Source organism: Nerophis lumbriciformis, linkage group LG08, assembly GCF_033978685.3.
Source record: "Nerophis lumbriciformis linkage group LG08, RoL_Nlum_v2.1, whole genome shotgun sequence".
Lineage (NCBI taxonomy): Eukaryota > Metazoa > Chordata > Actinopteri > Syngnathiformes > Syngnathidae > Nerophis > Nerophis lumbriciformis.
In genome coordinates this window covers 54,243,215-54,261,610 of record NC_084555.2, presented here as the reverse complement: position 1 = coordinate 54,261,610, position 18,396 = coordinate 54,243,215, and the positions used below count along the sequence as shown (strand labels likewise).

At 38.7% G+C, this 18,396-nt stretch overlaps 1 protein-coding gene across 4 annotated transcripts in view; it reads right to left on the bottom strand.

The window, feature by feature from the left end:
* sptb (spectrin, beta, erythrocytic) overlaps positions 1–18,396 on the bottom strand; it is a 230,630-nt gene that overhangs the window by 128,309 nt on the left and 83,925 nt on the right. For all 4 annotated transcript variants that reach the window (XM_061969202.2, XM_061969200.1, XM_061969201.1 and 1 more), the window contains 6 exons: positions 17,256–17,429; positions 9,636–9,733; positions 4,142–4,222; positions 3,959–4,074; positions 3,778–3,890; positions 3,520–3,707 (listed from right to left, as the gene is read on the bottom strand). In XM_061969202.2, the coding sequence (XP_061825186.1) occupies positions 3,520–3,707; positions 3,778–3,890; positions 3,959–4,074; positions 4,142–4,222; positions 9,636–9,733; positions 17,256–17,429 (770 nt within the window). The remainder of the gene's footprint in view (positions 1–3,519; positions 3,708–3,777; positions 3,891–3,958; positions 4,075–4,141; positions 4,223–9,635; positions 9,734–17,255; positions 17,430–18,396) is intronic.

Below are 18,396 nucleotides of genomic sequence, written 5' to 3'. Positions count from 1 at the left end.
CACTATGGACTGGACTTTCACTATTATGTTAGATCCACTATGGACTGGACTCTCACTATTATGTTAGATCCACTATGGACTGGAGTCTCACACTATTATGTTAGATCCACTATGGACTGGACTCTCACACTATTATGTTAGATCCACTATGGACTGGACTCTCACTATTATGTTAGATCCACTATGGACTGGATTCTCACACTATTATGTTAGATCCACTATGGACTGGACTCTCACAATATTATGTTAGATCCACTATGGACTGGACTCTCACACTATTATGTTAGATCCACTATGGACTGGACTCTCACTATTATGTTAGATCCACTATGGACTGGACTCTCTCACTATTATGTTAGATCCACTATGGACTGGACTCTCACTATTATGTTGGATCTACTATGGACTGGACTCACACTATTATGTTAGATCCACTATGGACTGGACTCTCACTATTATGTTAGATCCACTATGGACTGGACTCTCACACTATTATGTTAGATCCACTATGGACTGGACTCTCACACTATTATGTTAGATCCACTATGGACCGGACTCTCACTATTATGTTAGATCCACTATGGACTGGACTCTAACTATTATGTTAGATCCACTATGGACTGGACTCTCACACTATTATGTTAGATCCACTATGGACTGGACTCACACTATTATGTTAGATCCACTATGGACTGGACTCTCACACTATTATGTTAGATCCACTATGGACTGGACTCTCACACTATTATGTTAGATCCACTATGGACTGGACTCTCACTATTATGTTAGATCCACTATGGACTGGACTTTCACAATATTATGTTAGATCCACTATGGACTGGACTCTCACACTATTATGTTAGATCCACTATGGACTGGACTCTCACTATTATGTTAGATCCACTATGGACTGGACTCTCACACTATTATCTTAGATCCACTATGGACTGGACTCTCACACTATTATGTTAGATCCACTATGGACTGGACTCTCACTATTATGTTAGATCCACTATGGACTAGACTCTCACACTATTATGTTAGATCCACTATGGACTGGACTCTCACACTATTATGTTAGATCCACTATGGACTGGACTCTCACTATTATGTTAGATCCACTATGGACTGGACTCTCACCATTATGTTAGATCCACTATGGACTGGACTCTCACACTATTATGTTAGATCCACTATGGACTGGACTCTCACTATTATGTTAGATCCACTATGGACTGGACTCTCACACTATTATGTTAGATCCACTATGGACTGGACTCTCACACTATTATGTTAGATCCACTATGGACTGGACTCTCACACTATTATGTTAGATCCACTATGGACTGGACTCTCACTATTATGTTAGATCCACTATGGACTGGACTTTCACAATATTATGTTAGATCCACTATGGACTGGACTCTCACACTATTATGTTAGATCCACTATGGACTGGACTCTCACTATTATGTTAGATCCACTATGGACTGGACTCTCACACTATTATGTTAGATCCACTATGGACTGGACTCTCTCACTATTATGTTAGATCCACTATGGACTGGACTCTCACTATTATGTTAGATCCACTATGGACTGGACTCTCACACTATTATGTTAGATCCACTATGGACTGGACTCTCACACTATTATGTTAGATCCACTATGGACTGGACTCTCACACTATTATGTTAGATCCACTATGGACTGGACGCTCACACTATTATGTTAGATCCACTATGGACTGGACTCTCACAATATTATGTTAGATCCACTATGGACTGGACTCTCACTATTATGTTAGATCCACTATGGACTGGACTCTCACACTATTATGTTAGATCCACTATGGACTGGACTCTCACTATTATGTTAGATCCACTATGGACTGGACTCTCACACTATTATGTTAGATCCACTATGGACTGGACTCTCACTATTATGTTAGAGCCACTATGGACTGGACTCTCTCACTATTATGTTAGATCCACTATGGACTGGACTCTCACTATTATGTTAGATCCACTATGGACTGGACTCTCACACTATTATGTTAGATCCACTATGGACTGGACTCTCACACTATTATGTTAGATCCACTATGGACTGGACTCTCACACTATTATGTTAGATCCACTATGGACTGGACTCTCACTATTATGTTAGATCCACTATGGACTGGACTGGACTCTCACACTATTATGTTAGATCCACTATGGACTGGACTCTCACTATTATGTTAGATCCACTATGGACTGGACTCTCACACTATTATGTTAGATCCACTATGGACTGGACTCTCACTATTATGTTAGATCCACTATGGACTGGACTCTCACTATTATGTTAGATCCACTATGGACTGGACTCTCACTATTATGTTAGATCCACTATGGACTGGACTCTCACACTATTATGTTAGATCCACTATGGACTGGACTCTCACTATTATGTTAGATCCACTATGGACTGGACTCTCACACTATTATGTTAGATCCACTATGGACTGGACTCTCACTATTATGTTACATCCACTATGGACTGGACTTTCACACTATAATGTTAGATCCACTATGGACTGGACTCTCACTATTATGTTAGATCCACTATGGACTGGACTGGACTCTCACTATTATGTTAGATCCACTATGGACTGGACTCTCACTATTATGTTAGATCCACTATGGACTGGACTCTCACTATTATGTTAGATCCACTATGGACTGGACTCTCACTATTATGTTAGATCCACTATGGACTGGACTCTCACACTATTATGTTAGATCCACTATGGACTGGACTCTCACACTATAATGTTAGATCCACTATGGACTGGACTCTCACACTATTATGTTAGATCCACTATGGACTGGACTCTCACTATTATGATAGATCCACTATGGACTGGACTTTCACACTATTATGTTGGATCCACTATGGACTGGAATCTCACACTATTCGGTTGGATCCACTATGGACTGGACGCTCACACTATTATGTTAAATCCACTATGGACTGGACTTTCACAATATTATGTTAGATCCACTATGGACTGGACTCTCACTATTATGTTAGATCCACTATGGACTGGACTCTCACAATATTATGTTAGATCCACTATGGACTGGACGCTCACACTATTATGTTAAATCCACTATGGACTGGACTGGACTCTATTATGTTAGATCTACTATGGACTGGACTCTCATTATTATGTTGAATCCACTATGGACTCTCACACTATTATGTTAGATCTACTATGGACTGGACTTTCACAATATTATGTCAGACCCAATCGACATCCATTGCATTCGGTCTCCCCTAGAGGGGGAGGGTCACCCACATATGCGGTCCTCTCTAAGGTTTCTCATAGTCATTCACATTGACGTCCCATTGGGGTTGTGAGTTTTTCCTTGCCCTTATGTGGGCTTTGTACCGAGGATGTCGTTGTGGCTTGTGCAGCCCTTTGAGACACTTGTGATTTAGGGCTATATAAATAAACATTGATTGACTTACTTGGGCGGCTTCTCCACGGTTCTGTACGTGTTGAAGGCTTGAAGCTGATGCTGAACGCCCGACAGCGAGTTAGCCAGTTTGCGGTTGTTGAGCACGCCGATGGTCTGCTCGATCCACGCCAGCAAGTCCGAGGCTAACGTCTCGTACTTGTCGATCATCTTCTCCGTCTCGATGGCGTGATCCAGGGCCTGACCGTACGGAGGATTCAGGAATTTAGGAAGGAACCTCAGGAGAACGAGGACGGTCTTCCTGGCTTACCTTTCCGACCCTCTTGCCCTCCACGGCCAGCTGCTTCATCTTGGAGAAGTAATGGTAGAAGGCCACCACGTACGTGATGATGGACTTCTCGTCCGGGTTCTCGGTGAACACATCTACAAAACCCGTCAGTCCAGACAAAGAACGCTCGGATCGTTTACTTTTGGATTTTTGTCCAGCTTACCTTCTGGGTCCAACAGCTTGGTCACGCCGAGTTGTTTCTCTGCCACGTTGAAGGCATTCTGGAGATTGTGCGTCGGATTGGACCTCTTCAGACTGTTGAAGTCCACCAGATCCGGTCTAGGAGCGCAAGACAATCCTTAGCACAAACTTAGCTCGGTAGCCAGCAAAGTCCTGCTCAGCTTACTGGTGTTTGTGTATGAGAGCGTTGAAGGCCATGCCGTCTTTCCAGCTGGTGGTGAAGTTTGTGATGTTGACGTTGGGATAGCTGCGAAAAAGACAAAGAAAAACTCTTAACGTCAAAGCTAGCTTTTCTCTTTAACAGAGAATCTGAATCAAATAAAAAATGACTTTCTCTCCAAAATGTTTCTTTTGTGCAATTTTGAGCGTCGTATTTCAGTGAATTAGTTAGCTTGGGTTTAGCTAGCTAACCTAGCTAAATGCGGAATAAAAAAGTAAATAAGAGTTCTTAAAGTTAAGCCAAGCTAGGTTTTGTTGTCATACTACCAATTAACTAATAGCGTTATTGTAAATGTGAATCTATAACCAGCTAGTGTGGCCTACAACTGGAAACAAAGTGAAATAGTTCCTTGTTTTCAGTCTAACTAATTATAAATTATGCATACTAAAATGGTACACAAAAAGGTACACCAAAGAAACTCGGGAGAGAAATTTAAAAAATAAGAATGAGCTATTTGCTAGCTTGACGATTGCTTGAAATATTTATTCTTTTACCCTATTTTCCGCACTATAAGGCGCACCTAAAAACCACAAATTTTCTCAAAAGCTGACAGTGCGCCTTATAATCCGGTGCGCCTTATATATGGGTTAATATTAATATTAATTTTCATAAAGTTTCGGTCTCGCAACTACGGTAAACAGCCGCCATCTTTTTTCCCCGTAGAAGAGGAAGTGCTTCTTCTTCTACGCAAGCAACCGCCAAGGTAAGCACCCGCCCCCATAGAAGAGGAAGCGCTTCTTCTTCTACTGTAAGCAACCACCCGCCCGCGTAGAAGAAGAAGAAGCGCGCGGATATTACCGTACGTTTCATTTCCTTTGTGTGTTTACATCTGTAAAGACCACAAAATGGCTCCTACTAAGCGACAGGTTTCTGGTTCATGAAAAGACGCAATCTCTCCATCTGCACACGGACTACTATTTCACAGCAACTGCCTAAAGACTTTCAAGAAAAGCTGGCTACTTTCCGTGCATATTGTAAAAACAAGATAGCTGAAAAAAAGATCCGGCCAGAGAACATTATCAACATGGACGAGGTTCCACTGACTTTTGATATTCCTGTGAACCGCACTATGGATACAACGGGAGCACGTACGGTGAATATTCGCACCACAGGGAATGAGAAGTCATCCTTCACTGTGGTTCTAGCTTGCCATGCTAATGGCCAGAAACTTCCACCCATGGTGATATTCAAAAGGAAGACCTTGCCAAAAGAGACCTTTTTAGCCGGCGTCATCATAAAAGCTAACTCGAAGGGATGGATGGATGAAGAAAAGATGAGCGAGTGGTTAAGGGAAGTTTACGCGAAGAGGCCGGGTGGCTTTTTTCACGCAGCTCCGTCCATGTTGATATACGACTCCATGCGCGCCCACATCACGCTGGTTTTTAATATATTATTAAAGTTTGACTGACCTATCTGACTGTTTTTTTGACATTCCCTTTAGCGCAGTTAGATGCGGCTTATAACCCAGGGCGCCTTATGGTGCGGAAAATACGGTATATGTTTTTTTTTTTAGAATTTAGCTATCCTAACTAACGAAAGCTATTCTAACACAGCATCAACGCTATCTTTTCTCTCTAAACATTTTTTTAACAAGCAAATCTGTTCAAATGAAATGATAGCTTTCCAACTTTACTTCCTCTCCCAAGGTTTTTAATTTGGGCAATTTTTAGCGTAGCATTTCAGAGATAGATGTTGGATAATTTGCTAGCTTAGCTTTAGCTCGTTAAGATAGCTAAATGCGGAATAAAAAGCTTGATACAAGTTCAGAAGCCAAGCTATGTTTTATTCTTGTAACACTTATTAGCTATTAGCTTTATTGCAAATGTGAAGCTATAAATAACACTTTTTTAATAAGAAAACGTGTTAAAATGAAATGATAGCTTTCTAACTAAACTTTGAAACACAAAAATGTACCGCTACACCAAAGAAACTCAGGAGAGAAATACAAAAAAGAAGAATTAGCTGTTTAGCTCGCCAAAGTAATGCTTGAAACATATTTATTCTTTCATATTTTTTCCTGAATTTAGCTAACCTAACTAACCAGAGCTAAACAAACAAAATCAAAGCTAGCTTTTCTCTTTAAATACATTTGTTTTAGAGGCATAAATAAAATGAAATGATAGCCTTGTAGCTTAACCTTCTCTCCAAGTTGTTTCTTTTGTGCAAATTTTGAGCGTCGTATTTCAGTGAATTAGTTAGCTTAGGTTTAGCTAGCTAAATGCGGAATAAAAAAGTAAATAAGAGTTCTTAAAGTTAAGCCAAGCTAGGTTTTGTTGTCATACTACCAATTAACTAATAGCGTTATTGTAAATGTGAATCTATAACCAGCTAGCATAGCCTACAACTGGAAACAAAGTGAAATAGCTTCAAGTTCCTTGTTTTCAGTCTAACTAATTATAAATTATGCATACTAAAGTTTTACACAAAAAGGTACACCAAAGAAACTCGGGAGAGAAATTTAAAAAATAAGAATGAGCTATTTGCTAGCTTGACTATTGCTTGAAACATTTATTCTTTTATGTGTTTTTTTTTAGAATTTAGCTAACTAACGAAAGCTATTCTAACACAGCATCAACGCTATCTTTTCTCTCGAAACATTTTTTTAACAAGCAAATCTGTTCAAATGAAATGATAGCTTTCCAACTTTACTTCCTCTCCCAAGGTTTTTAATTTGGGCAATTTTTAGCGTAGCATTTCAGAGATAGACGTTGGATAATTTGCTAGCTTAGCTTTCGCTCGTTAAGATAGCTAAATGCGGAATAAAAAGCTTGATACAAGTTCAGAAGCCAAGCTATGTTTTATTCTTGTAACACTTATTAGCTATTAGCTTTATTGCAAATGTGAAGCTATAAGTAACACTTTTTTAACAAGAAAACGTGTTAAAATGAAATGATAGCTTTCTAACTAAACTTTGAAACACAAAAATGTACCGCTACGCCAAAGAAACTCAGGAGAGAAATACAAAAAAGAAGAATTAGCTGTTTAGCTCGCCAAAGTAATGCTTGAAACATATTTATTCTTTCATATTTTTTCCTGAATTTAGCTATCCTAACTAACCAGAGCTAAACAAACAAATCAAAGCTAGCTTTTCTCTTTAAATACATTCGTTTTAGAGGCATAAATAAAATGAAATGATAGCCTTGTAGCTTAACCTTCTCTCCAAGCTGTTTCTTTTGCGCAATTTGTAGCATACTATTTCAGAGATAGAGGTTAGATGACTTGTTAGCTTAGCATTAGCTAGTTAAGTTAGCTAAATACGGAATAAAAAGCTAGATAAAAGTTCTTAAAGTTAACAGCGGTTACAGAAGCCGAGATTAAAAAAACTATTTGCTTTATTGTAAATGTGAAACATTAACCAGTTAGCCTAGCCTAGCCTAGCCTAGCCTAACATAGCAACAACGGGATACAAAGTGAAAGAGCTGCTAGTTCATTGTTTCCAGTGTAATTAGCAAATCTGAAATGATACATACTAAAATTAAACATAAAATGTAGACCAAAGAAACCCGGGAGACTAATACAAAAAAGAATATTTAGATATTTGACTTGCTCGACTAAGTCTTGAAACATCGTAAACTATCTTAACTAACCAGAGCTAAACCAGCAGATGAAATAAACGTATTTAATCTAAGCACATTGTCAATGTTTGATATTTTTCCAACTTGTATGTTCATCCAGAACCATCCATCCATCCATCCATCTTCTTCCGCTTATCCGAGGTCGGGTCGCGGGGGAAGCAGCCTAAGCAGGGAAGCCCAGACTTCCCTCTCCCCAGCCACTTCGTCCAGCTCTTCCTGTGGGACCCCGAGGCGTTCCCAGGCCAGCCGGGAGACATAGTCTTCCCAACGTGTCCTGGGTCTTCCCCGCGGCCTCCTACCGGTCGGACGTGCCCTAAACACCTCCCTAGGGAGGCGTTCGGGTGGCATCCTGACCAGATGCCCGAACCACCTCATCTGGCTCCTCTCGATGTGGAGGAGCAGCGGCTTTACTTTGAGCTCCTCCCGGATGGCAGAGCTTCTCACCCTATCTCTAAGGGAGAGCCCCGCCACTCGGCGGAGGAAACTCATTTCGGCCGCTTGTACCCGTGATCTTGTCCTTTCGGTCATAACCCAAAGCTCATGACCATAGGTGAGGATGGGAACGTAGATCGACCGGTAAATTGAGAGCTTCGCCTTCCGGCTCAGCTCCTTCTTCACCACAACGGATCGATACAGCGTCCGCATTACTGAAGACGCCGCACCGATCTGCCTGTCGATCTCACGATCCACTCTTCCCCCACTCGTGAACAAGACTCCGAGGTACTTGAACTCCTCCACTTGGGGCAAGATCTCCTCCCCAACCCGGAGATGGCACTCCACCCTTTTCCGGGCGAGAACCATGGACTCGGACTTGGAGGTGCTGATTCTCATCCCAGTCGCTTCACACTCAGCTGCGAACCGATCCAGTGAGAGCTGAAGATCCTGGCCAGATGAAGCCATCAGGACCACATCATCTGCAAAAAGCAGAGACCTAATCCTGCAGCCACCAAACCAGATCCCCTCAACGCCTTGACTGCGCCTAGAAATTCTGTCCATAAAAGTTCAGAACAGAATGGGTGACAAAGGGCAGCCTTGGCGGAGTCCAACCCTCACTGGAAACGTGTCCGACTTACTGCCGGCAATGCGGACCAAGCTCTGGCACCGAGCATACAGGGAGCGGACCGCCACAATCAGACAGTCCGTTACCCCATACTCTCTGAGCACTCCCCACAGGACTTCCCGAGGGACACGGTCGAATGCCTTCTCCAAGTCCACAAAACACATGTAGACTGGTTGGGCAAACTCCCATGCACCCTCAAGGACCCTGCCGAGAGTATAGAGCTGGTCCACAGTTCCACGACCAGGACGAAAACCACACTGTTCCTCCTGAATCCGAGGTTCGACTATCCGGCGTAGCCTCCTCTCCAGTACACCTGAATAGACCTTACCGGGAAGGCTGAGGAGTGTGATCCCACGGTAGTTAGAACACACCCTCCGGTTCCCCTTCTTAAAGAGAGGAACCACCACCCCGGTCTGCCAATCCAGAGGTACCGCCCCCGATGTCCACGCGATGCTGCAGAGTCTTGTCAACCAAGACAGCCCCACAGCATCCAGAGCCTTAAGGAACTCCGGGCGGATCTCATCCACCCCCGGGGCCTTGCCACCGAGGAGCTTTTTAACTACCTCAGCAACCTCAGCCCCAGAAATAGGAGAGCCCACCATCCAGAACCATGTGTTGATGAACCATGTGTTCATCCAGAACACAAATCCTATTTTGAAAAATGAAAAACCTCCCAAAATGTGGACATTGACTTCGATTGGACGCTGATGACCTCATACAAGTTATTAACTGTAAAACAGACCATTTAAAAATAGGATATTTCTCGGAATGCTTTGATGTCAATGACGAACGACGCTAAACTGACCCTGCGGTTTTCATCTGACACCACAGAAGAAGAGCATCTTTGGCCGAGCGGGTTTCCTTCTGGTCCTCCTGGCCCGTCTCCACCACGATGTCCTGGATCTGAGGACGAGGATGAGGAGCAGCCGCATGGTAAATAAACCAACTACAGATGTTTGTATTAAATTATACAAAACACAAACCCAGTGAAGTTGTCACGTTGTGTAAATGGTCAATAAACAACAAATCCTTTTCAACTTATATTCAATTGAATAGACTGCAAAGACAAGATACTTAATGGAAAACTGGTATTTGTTGCAAATATTAGCTCATTTGGAATTTGATGCCTGCGACATGTTTCAAAAAAGCTGGCACAAGTGGAAAAAAATAGTGACAAAGTTGAGGAATGCTCATCAAAGACTTATTTGGAACATCTCACAGGTGAACTGGCTAATTGGGAACAGGTGGGTGCCATGATTGGGTATAAAAGCAGCTTCCATGAAATGCTCAGTCATTCACAAACAAGGACGGGGGCGAGGGTCACCACTTTGTCAACAAATGCCTGAGCAAATTGTTTAAGAACAACATTTCTCAAGCAAGGAATTTAGGGATTTCACCATCTACGCTCCGTAATATCATCAAAAGGTTCAGAGAATCTGGAGAAATCACTGCACGTAAGCGGCAAGGACGAAAACCAACTGTATATACAGGTAAAAGCCAGTAAATTAGAATATTTTGAAAAACTTGATTTATTTCAGTAATTGCATTCAAAAGGTGTAACTTGTACATTATATTTATTCATTGCACACAGACTGATGCATTCAAATGTTTATTTCATTTAATTTTGATGATTTGAAGTGGCAACAAATGAAAATCCAAAATTCCGTGTGTCACAAAATTAGAATATTACTTAAGGCTAATACAAAAAAGGGATTTTTAGAAATGTTGGCCAACTGAAAAGTATGAAAATGAAAAATATGAGCATGTACAATACTCAATACTTGCTTGGAGCTCCTTTTGCCTCAATTACTGCGTTAATGCGGCGTGGCATGGAGTCGATGAGTTTCTGGCACTGCTCAGGTGTTATGAGAGCCCAGGTTGCTCTGATAGTGGCCTTCAACTCTTCTGCGTTTTTGGGTCTGGCATTCTGCATCTTCCTTTTCACAATACCCCACAGATTTTCTATGGGGCTAAGGTCAGGGGAGTTGGCGGGCCAATTTAGAACAGAAATACCATGGTCCGTAAACCAGGCACGGGTAGATTTTGCGCTGTGTGCAGGCGCCAAGTCCTGTTGGAACTTGAAATCTCCATCTCCATAGAGCAGGTCAGCAGCAGGAAGCATGAAGTGCTCTAAAACTTGCTGGTAGACGGCTGCGTTGACCCTGGATCTCAGGAAACAGAGTGGACCGACACCAGCAGATGACATGGCACCCCAAACCATCACTGATGGTGGAAACTTTACACTAGACTTCAGGCAACGTGGATCCTGTGCCTCTCCTGTCTTCCTCCAGACTCTGGGACCTCGATTTCCAAAGGAAATGCAAAATTTGCATGGTTGGGTGATGGTTTGGGGTGCCATGTCATCTGCTGGTGTCGGTCCACTCTGTTTCCTGAGATCCAGGGTCAACGCAGCCGTCTACCAGCAAGTTTTAGAGCACTTCATGCTTCCTGCTGCTGACCTGCTCTATGGAGATGGAGATTTCAAGTTCCAACAGGACTTGGCGCCTGCACACAGCGCAAAATCTACCCGTGCCTGGTTTACGGACCATGGTATTTCTGTTCTAAATTGGCCCGCCAACTCCCCTGACCTTAGCCTCATAGAAAATCTGTGGGGTATTGTGAAAAGGAAGATGCAGAATGCCAGAGCCAAAAACGCAGAAGAGTTGAAGGCCACTATCAGAGCAACCTGGGCTCTCATAACACCTGAGCAGTGCCAGAAACTCATCGACTCCATGCCACGCCGCATTAACGCAGTAATTGAGGCAAAAGGAGCTCCAACCAAGTATTGAGTATTGTACATGCTCATATTTTTCATTTTCATACTTTTCAGTTGGCCAACATTTCTAAAAATCCCTTTTTTGTATTAGCCTTAAGTAATATTCTAATTTTGTGACACACGGAATTTTGGATTTTCATTTGTTGCCACTTCAAATCATCAAAATTAAATGAAATAAACATTTGAATGCATCAGTCTGTGTGCAATGAATAAATATAATGTACAAGTTACACCTTTTGAATGCAATTACTGAAATAAATCAAGTTTTTCAAAATATTCTAATTTACTGGCTTTTACCTGTAAGTGCAAGTTAAAACTCTACTATGCAAAGCCACAGCCATTTATCAACAACACCCAGAAATGCCGCCGGCTTCGCTGGGCTCAAACTCAAATTGGAAAAGTGTTCTGTGGTCTGACGAGTCCACATTTCAAATTGTTTTTGGAAACTGTGGACGTCGTGTCCTCTGGACCAAAAAGGAAAAGCACAATCCGGATTGTTCTAGGGTGAAAGTGTAAAAGGCAGCATGTGTGATGGTATGGGGGTGTATTAGTGGCCAAGACATGGGTAACTTACACATCTGTTAAATTAGCGAAAAAGCTACCATGCTAATGTTAACTGTTACAAATATATTACTATGACTTTTGTACCTGAAAAATGTGTTCAAAATTCTAGCATGCTAACAGTAGCATGCATCAACAACCAAATAGGAATAAGGTGTATACCTGGAAAAAATAGCTTTCAAAAAATAGCATACTAACGTTAGCAAGTTAACAGGTATCATTGGTCAAGTGACAAAATATCTAACGCTCGGGTTTATACCTGCAAAATAAGCTAAAAAAGCTAGCATGCTAACAGTATTATACTAACATAACACAATAACAATAGCATGCTTACAGTTAGCATTAGTAAAATACCAAAATATATGACATTGAGGTGTATACCTGTTAAATTAGCGAAAAAAAACTAGCATGCTAACTGTTACATGCGTCAACTACCAAAATATATTACTATGAGTTTTGTACATGCTAACTGTTACATGTGTCAAGTACCAAAATATATTACTATGAGTTTTGTACCTGAAAAATGTGTTCAAAATTCTAGCATGCTAACAGTAGCATGCATCAACAACCAAATAGGAATAAGGTGTATACCTGAAAAAATAGCTTTCAAAAAATAGCATACTAACGTTAGCAACTTAACAGGTATCATTGGTCAAGTGACAAAATATCTAACGCTCGGGTTTATACCTGCAAAATAAGCTAAAAAAGCTAGCATGCTAACAGTATTATACTAACATAACACAATAACAATAGCATGCTTACAGTTAGCATTAGTAAAATACCAAAATATATGACATTGAGGTGTATACCTGTTAAATTAGCGAAAAAAAACTAGCATGCTAACTGTTACATGCGTCAACTACCAAAATATATTACTATGAGTTTTGTACATGCTAACTGTTACATGTGTCAAGTACCAAAATATATTACTATGAGTTTTGTACCTGAAAAATGTGTTCAAAATTCTAGCATGCTAACAGTAGCATGCATCAACAACCAAATAGGAATAAGGTGTAAACCTGAAAAAATAGCTTTCAAAAAAATAGCATACTAACGTTAGCAAGTTAACAGGTATCATTGGTCAAGTGACAAAATATCTAACGCTCGGGTTTATACCTGCAAAATAAGCTAAAAAAGCTAGCATGCTAACAGTATTATACTAACATAACACAATAACAATAGCATGCTTACAGTTAGCATTAGTAAAATACCAAAATATATGACATTGAGGTGTATACCTGTTAAATTAGCTAAAAAAAACCTAGCATGCTAACTGTTACATGCGTCAAGTACCAAAATATATTACTATGAGTTTTGTACCTGAAAAATGTGTTCAAAATTCTAGCATGCTAACAGTAGCATGCATCAACAACCAAATAGGAATAAGGTGTATACCTGGAAAAAATAGCTTTCAAAAAATAGCATACTAACGTTAGCAACTTAACAGGTATCATTGGTCAAGTGACAAAATATCTAACGCTCGGGTTTATACCTGCAAAATAAGCTAAAAAAGCTAGCATGCTAACAGTATTATACTAACATAACACAATAACAATAGCATGCTTACAGTTAGCATTAGTAAAATACCAAAATATATCACATTGAGGTGTATACCTGTTAAATTAGCTAAAAAAAAAACCTAGCATGCTAACTGTTACATGCGTCAAGTACCAAAATATATTACTATGAGTTTTGTACCTGAAAAATGTGTTCAAAATTCTAGCATGCTAACAGTAGCATGCATCAAAAACCAAATGGGAATAAGGCGTATACCTGAAAAAATAGCTTTAAAAAAATAGCATGCTAACGGGTATCATTGGTCAAGTGACAAAATATCTAACGCTCGGGTTTATACCTGCAAAATAAGCTAAAAAAGCTAGCATGCTAACAGTATTATACTAACATAACACAATAACAATAGCATGCTTACAGTTAGCATTAGTAAAATACCAAAATATATGACATTGAGGTGTATACCTGTTAAATTAGCAAAATAAAACTAGCATGCTAACTGTTACATGCGTCAAGTACCAAAATATATTACTATTGAGTTTTGTACCTGAAAAATGTGTTCAAAATTCTAGCATGCTAACAGTAGCATGCATCAACAACCAAATAGGAATAAGGTGTATACCTGGAAAAAATAGCTTTCAAAAAATAGCATACTAACGTTAGCAAGCTAACAGGTATCATTGGTCAAGTGACAAAATATCTAACGCTCGGGTTTATACCTGCAAAATAAGCTAAAAAAGCTAGCATGCTAACAGTATTATACTAACATAACACAATAACAATAGCATGCTTACAGTTAGCATTAGTAAAATACCAAAATATATGACATTGAGGTGTATACCTGTTAAATTAGCTAAAAAAAAACCTAGCATGCTAACTGTTACATGCGTCAAGTACCAAAATATATTACTATGAGTTTTGTACCTGAAAAATGTGTTCAAAATTCTAGCATGCTAACAGTAGCATGCATCAACAACCAAATAGGAATAAGGTGTATACCTGAAAAAATAGCTTTCAAAAAATAGCATACTAACGTTAGCAAGTTAACAGGCATCATTGGTCAAGTGACAAAATATCTAACGCTCGGGTTTATACCTGCAAAATAAGCTAAAAAAGCTAGCATGCTAACAGTATTATACAAACATAACACAATAACAATAGCATGCTTACAGTTAGCATTAGTAAAATACCAAAATATATGACATTGAGGTGTATACCTGTTAAATTAGCTAAAAAAAAAACTAGCATGCTAACTGTTACATGCGTCAAGTACCAAAATATATTACTATGAGTTTTGTACCTGAAAAATGTGTTCAAAATTCTAGCATGCTAACAGTAGCATGCATCAACAACCAAATAGGAATAAGGTGTATACCTGGAAAAAACAGCTTTCAAAAAATAGCATACTAACGTTAGCAAGTTAACAGGCATCATTGGTCAAGTGACAAAATATCTAACGCTCGGGTTTATACCTGCAAAATAAGCTAAAAAAAACTAGCATGCTAACAGTATTATACTAACATAACACAATAACAATAGCATGCTTACAGTTAGCATTAGTAAAATACCAAAATATATGACATTGAGGTGTATACCTGTTAAATTAGCGGAAAAAAACTAGCATGCTAACTGTTACATGCGTCAAGTACCAAAATATATTACTATGAGTTTTGTACCTGAAAAAAGTGTTCAAAATTCTAGCATGCTAACAGTAGCATGCATCAACAACCAAATAGGAATAAGGTGTATACCTGAAAAAATAGCTTTCAAAAAATAGCATACTAACGTTAGCAAGTTAACAGGTATCATTGGTCAAGTGACAAAATATCTAACGCTCGGGTTTATACCTGCAAAATAAGCTAAAAAAGCTAGCATGCTAACAGTATTATACTAACATAACACAATAACAATAGCATGCTTACAGTTAGCATTACCTAAAAAAATAGCTTTCAAAAAATAGCATACTAACGTTAGCAAGCTAACAGGTATCATTGGTCAAGTGACAAAATATCTAACGCTCGGGTTTATACCTGCAAAATAAGCTAAAAAAAGCTAGCATGCTAACAGTATTATACTAACATAACACAATAACAATAGCATGCTTACAGTTAGCATTAGTAAAATACCAAAATATATGACATTGAGGTGTATACCTGTTAAATTAGCTAAAAAAAACCTAGCATGCTAACTGTTACATGCGTCAAGTACCAAAATATATTACTATGAGTTTTGTACCTGAAAAATGTGTTCAAAATTCTAGCATGCTAACAGTAGCATGCATCAACAACCAAATAGGAATAAGGTGTATACCTGAAAAAATAGCTTTCAAAAAATAGCATACTAACGTTAGCAAGTTAACAGGCATCATTGGTCAAGTGACAAAATATCTAACGCTCGGGTTTATACCTGCAAAATAAGCTAAAAAAGCTAGCATGCTAACAGTATTATACTAACATAACACAATAACAATAGCATGCTTACAGTTAGCATTAGTAAAATACCAAAATATATGACATTGAGGTGTATACCTGTTAAATTAGCTAAAAAAAAAACCTAGCATGCTAACTGTTACATGCATCAAGTACCAAAATATATTACTATGAGTTTTGTACCTGTTCTAGCATGCTAACAGTATATAAGTGCAAGTTAAAACTCTACTATGCAAAGCCACAGGCATTTATCAACAACACCCAGAAATGCCGCCGGCTTCGCCGGGCTCAAACTCATCTTAGATGCACTAATGCAAAGTGGAAAAGTGTTCTGACGAGTCCACATTTCAAATTGTTTTTGGAAACTGTGGACGTCGTGTCCTCCGGACCAAAAAGGAAAAGCACAATCCGGATTGTTCTAGGGTGAAAGTGTAAAAGGCAGCATGTGTGATGGTATGGGGGTGTATTAGTGGCCAAGACATTGGTAACTTACACATCTGTGAAGGCACCATTAATGCAGCTTTTGGAGCAACATATGTTGCCATCCAAGCAACGTTACCATGGACGCCCCTGCTTATTGTGTGAAGGCTAAAATATGAGAAGGGAGACTGTTGAACAACTTAAGCTGTACATCAAGCAAGAATGGGAAAGAATTCCACTTCAAAAATGTGTCTCCTCAGTTCCCAAACCTTTACTGAGTGTTGTTAAAAGGAAAGGCCATGTAACACACTGGTAAAAATGCCTTTTTTGCAATGTGTCGCTGCCATTAAATTCTAAGTTCATGATTATTTGCAAAAAAAAAAAGAAGTTTCTCAGTGTGAACATGAAATATCTTGTCTTTGCAGTCTATTCAATTGAATATAAGTTGAAAAGGATTTGTTGTATTCTCTTTTTATTTACCATTTACACAACTTCACTGCTTTCGGCTTTTGTAAAACAAGTTATTTGTGCATCCACAAAGGAAGAAAGTGTCACAGTTGGACGTGTCACTTCCTGTCACAATTAGAGCGGTCACGTGACGCGTCCTCAGAGAAGACTAAATTTAGCGCGACAAAAGTCAACTCCTGGTTACGACTGAATAATGCAGCAAAAATAGCCTTGTAGCTGTCAAAGAAACAACAAAGGTAAGGAAAAAAAAGGAGCCAACCTGGAAGCGGAGGATGATGGTCCAGATGAGGCCCAGGATGAGGCGATGGTTTCCGTCCACGATGTCGTGAGAGCCCATATTCTCCAAGTGGACTCTCTGCTCCTTGAGGAACTGCAAGGCCTTGTCCACGTTCTCCAGGCAGTGGATCCTCATTCTCCCCTTGGTGGGTTTAGGCTGAGCACAAACAATAAAGATGTACTGAAACTGTACTCATGCACCGTTACAACAACAACAAAACTGCGACTTTAAAGTAAAAAAAAAAAAAAAAAAAATTTATTTTACAACAATAAAGTCTTAATGCTATTAGAATTTTTTTTTGTTTTTTTTTTTGCTGTAATTTTAACAATAAAAAAAACATAATTAGGAAATAAGTAACAAGAGGAAAAAGGAGTAGTTTTCAGGGGGAAAAAATAGTTTTGGATTTTTTTAACTTTTTTTATTTTTAAGCTGTAATTGTACAAGAATGACATTGAAAAACATTTGAAAATTTTAATGTAGATATAAAAGTTATTTTAGTAAAAAGGATTTGGTCGTTTTACAAAAATAAAAATAAAATGATGGGGGGAGAAAAGTTGAGTTTAAATATTATAAGATTAAAAAAAATATTATTGTAAGACAATTAAGTAAAATTTTAAGATGAGACGTTTTTTGTATTTTTTTCAAGTAAAAATTTTAAGACAATAAAGTCATAAAGTTATGAGAAAATTGTATTTTATTTTTGTAATTTTAACAATAAAAAAACAATTAGGAAAAAAATTATATAATTTCAAATAAATAAGTAACAAGAGGAAAAAGGAGTAGTTTTCAGGAAAAAAAAGTTTTGGATTTTTTTTCCTTTTTTTATTTTTAAGCTGTAATTTTACAAGAATGACATTGAAAAACATTTGAAAATTTTAATGTAGATGAAAAAAGTTATTTTAGTAAAAAGGATTTGGACGTTTTACAAAAATATAAGATTAAAAAAAACATTATTGTAAGACAATTAAGTACAATTTTAAGATGAGACGTTTTTTGTATTTTTTTAAAGTAAAAATTTTAAGACAATAAAGTCATAATGCTATGAGAAAATTTTTATTTTATTTTTGAAATTTTAACAATAAAAAAAACTATTAGGAAAAAAATTATATAATTTCAAAGAAAT